Source organism: Limulus polyphemus, unplaced genomic scaffold (assembly GCF_000517525.1).
Source record: "Limulus polyphemus unplaced genomic scaffold, Limulus_polyphemus-2.1.2 Scaffold372, whole genome shotgun sequence".
Classification (NCBI taxonomy): domain Eukaryota; kingdom Metazoa; phylum Arthropoda; class Merostomata; order Xiphosura; family Limulidae; genus Limulus; species Limulus polyphemus.
In genome coordinates, this window is record NW_013665982.1 from 225,858 (window position 1) to 229,522 (window position 3,665).

Sequence of the window (3,665 nt, forward strand, 5' to 3'; positions counted from 1 at the left end):
GCTTCTCCAAATTTCGCAGAGTCCCCCGATAATTCGAGAAATTCAGAAACGCATGCGCCAGCAGCGTCACGTAACTTCCGCTGTTGTAACAGTAGAATAAATATGTAAATATGTATGTTCTGGTTGTTATGAAGCACTGGTATAGAATTATTATACACGAATATAGCGATTCCTATAATGCAAAAAATTATCAATAATATTTTTAAACTGAAATTAACCTCATTTGTTTCGTAACTTTTTCATTTACCTTAAAAACTCCCGCCATTCATTATATTTAATTATTTGCATACCCGAATATCATTGTTGATATTCGTTAATAACCATGGAACGTTGTAATGACGAAATCCCGTTCTCAGCATAAAGTAACGAAGAATTTGAAGAATTTTCCAAATTAATATTTTTTCTAAATAATTAATATTTTTCATGTTATCAACTATACTTGTGGGAAAAATAAGTGATGTGTCCATGAAAACAAGTGAACACTAGTTAATCTAGTACAGTACAATATTTAAGCCAGTAAAAGTAACTAGTAACATTGGAACGGTTCCTGAAAAATGTGAACCTAAGGCTTAAAATTCTTAGTTGATGTGCGCTGTCACCAATTGTAAAAAAGAAATTTTCCAGTCGATTAAAACACCTCGTAGACAGTTCAAATGTGAAAATTATAAGAATATGATTTAGAAATATAAAAAGCAAAGTAAAATAAAGGAATAAAATGTATGAAATTTTCAAATAATAAATACAAGTTCATGCAGAATAAAATATAGGATAAAATATAAATCTTCAATAAAATGTCAAAAGTTTCAGATAATTGACCTTTCGTTTCATTTAAGTAATTGTTTTTAGGGGCGTTGATTTTGTAACGTATGGATTGATCACAGAATTTACCTAAATAAACGGTCACCCATTTTCTTGTAGGGAACGTTTCATTTATTTTTTTACTCGGCTTTTTTCTTTATTATTTTTTAGGAAGTAGTAAACTGTATTGTTTGTTATTATATTCAGGATGAGTAACTATCCGTCTGTTTATTTTTGCAGAGGTGTGTATGCAGGTGAAGATAACGGCAAACGAGGTTATCTTTTAACTTATGTCATTGCATACATTCGGGTAAGTTTACAGATATAACTTTTGAATAGAACTACCTTTTCAGAAATAAGTGAAATCTGATAGTTTGAAGTTAATTATCGTTGTTAGGATGCAACTGCTAGACAGTTTACCTATATGTATGAATTGTATGTACACAAATATATCAAACGCATAATTCGGTATATTAGATTAAAGAGTACTTATTTATAATTTAACTGAAATGTGTATATTAAAATATTACACATCAATGTGATAGTGTTTTACCTTAAAGAAAATAAAAGTCCTCGGAACCTAGATATCCTAATTAGGCTTCAAATCCTCACCAATCTAGATATCCTATTTAGGCTTTAAACCTGATCCCTCAACAACAGCTTGAGGACAGTCAGTACGTTTCTCATCACTTTAAACTTAACAACTTTTATAATACACGCTATAAACCACAGCGATTCACATTCTCGATAACTTCGCTCTCTACGAGTGCAAAGTTTCCCTCTCTTACTTTTTTCTTTCTTGCGATCTTTTTTTATCCCTGTAATACATGTTTTAATGTTCGTCTTAAATCTTCTATTTATTGCCTTGATAACTCACAGTGCTCTATCTGTCTGTCTGTTTGTCTCTATGTAAATGCGTTTAAGTGCATGAGTTCCTCCGATTTGTTTCAACATCAAAGAAGATAAACGACATGTTGCAGGACTGTGATTTCATGTTATTGTTATGGTTACAAGATAGATGTGTGTGTTTTTCTTGTTTTGTATTTTAATTTCGCGCAAAGCTACACGAGAGTTATCTGCGCTAGCCATCCCTAATTTAGCAGTGTAAGACTAGAGGGAAGGCAGCTAGTCATCACCACCCACCGCCAACTCTTGGGCTACTCTTTTACCAACGAATAGTGGGATTGACCGTCACATTATAACACCCCCACGGCTGAAAGAGCATGTTTGGTTTGACAGGGATTCGAACCCGCGACCCTCAGATTGCGAGTTGAGCGCCCTAACCACCTGGCCATACCGGGCCAGATGTGTTTTTAGCATCGGGCAAAGCTCAGGTTTTCCTCCTTCCAATTTTGGGTTTCTACCAGAACACATCTGTTACTGCGCAAGTAGTCCAGTAGCGTGATACCATTTGTAATTTCGAACCACCAATCAGAGGGACGCAACCGGTCGGAAGCAATTTGTTGTTGTTTTTATATATATTATTAAGTAACTTAATAAACTGTCTATTTTAATTATTATTATTTTGTTCCGTTGGTTATACCAAGTTTTCAATGTAATTAAGAGGGGATTGTCCTTTTAATATAAACACGTGGAGTTCAAGGGTGTTATTCGCTGCTCAACACTATAGCAACAATCTGATATAAAATAACATACTCTAAGCAGACTAATTCAAGTTAATTACTGTATTCTCAAAATAACTCGAAATTGACTAGAATTGACTCAAAGACTTAACTAAGTAAACTAGATGCTTATATTTTCAATATGAGATAATATAATATACTACATTTCAAAATTTTTGTTGTTGTTAGTGAAGTTAAGTATTTTGTCACAGCGAAATTAGGTTTAACGCTGTTGTTCCATTTTGCAGTCTTCCCGGTTGATTAATATACCAACTAATTTATTATGTAACATAACTGTATAGAACACGCCTACTATTTACTCTTTGTCCACACTTTTGAAACTAAGTAAATTGGTCCAAGTTGACTACTGTATTCTCAAAATAACGCCAAATTATTTAGAATATTTGTAAAGAATTAAGAAAAATATTAATTACGCCCAAAAAAAATCCAAGAGCTTAGCTTTAAATGATCTTTAATCTCCAGCCTCTGTTAATTTAATACTGCTTAACAGTAATCGGGCCTAATACTAATCTTCTATTGAGTAATAATAACAGTGTTGTACAATTAATCTAATATGGCTTAGTACCACACAATTTAGTTTATATAATTTTGACTCTGAAGTTGGGTATTTGGTTCACGATCCCTTGGCCAAACACTGTATATACATACCTAGAGTAATAGTGACAGCGTTGTTCAATTAATCTAATATGGCTTAGTACCACACAATTTAGTTTATATAATTGTGACTCTGACGTTGGGTATTTGGTTCACGATCCCTTGGCCAAACACTGTATATACATACCTAGAGTAATAGTGACAGCGTTGTTCCATTATGGCATCTTTCTACACGCACATATACAATATATCTTAGGTTTATAACCAACGTACATTTAAGCTTAGCTAATATTACATTAAACCTACTAGACTTGTAAATAACCCACTGTCTTAATTTGACTGTGCCTTTGATTTTTATTTTCGGTTTTATTCTTTTGTGTTTATTTTGATATCACCGAAGTTATTTTAATTGGCTTTTTTGCCAATTTTAGTATTTTGTAATTTTTTTAAATGTGTTTTACTCTAATACCTATTTTAAAGCTTAATTAATTTCTCCCATAGGACCTAATATTTGACTTTGGAGTGTTTGCCGAATCTTTTGAAACATCAGTGCCATGGGATAGGCAAGTTCTGTGTTTAAATAAATTTAGTAACAGAGGGATAAGTAGGGGTAGTTTAGCAAATTCAGTG

At 32.7% G+C, this 3,665-nt stretch overlaps 1 protein-coding gene across 2 annotated transcripts in view; it reads left to right on the forward strand.

Moving 5' to 3' along the window:
- LOC106457778 (alkyldihydroxyacetonephosphate synthase, peroxisomal-like) overlaps window positions 1–3,665 on the forward strand; it is a 50,466-nt gene that overhangs the window by 39,041 nt on the left and 7,760 nt on the right. For both annotated transcript variants that reach the window (XM_013917222.2, XM_022383799.1), the window contains exons 16-17: window positions 1,039–1,108; window positions 3,537–3,598. In XM_013917222.2, the coding sequence (XP_013772676.2) occupies window positions 1,039–1,108; window positions 3,537–3,598 (132 nt within the window). The remainder of the gene's footprint in view (window positions 1–1,038; window positions 1,109–3,536; window positions 3,599–3,665) is intronic.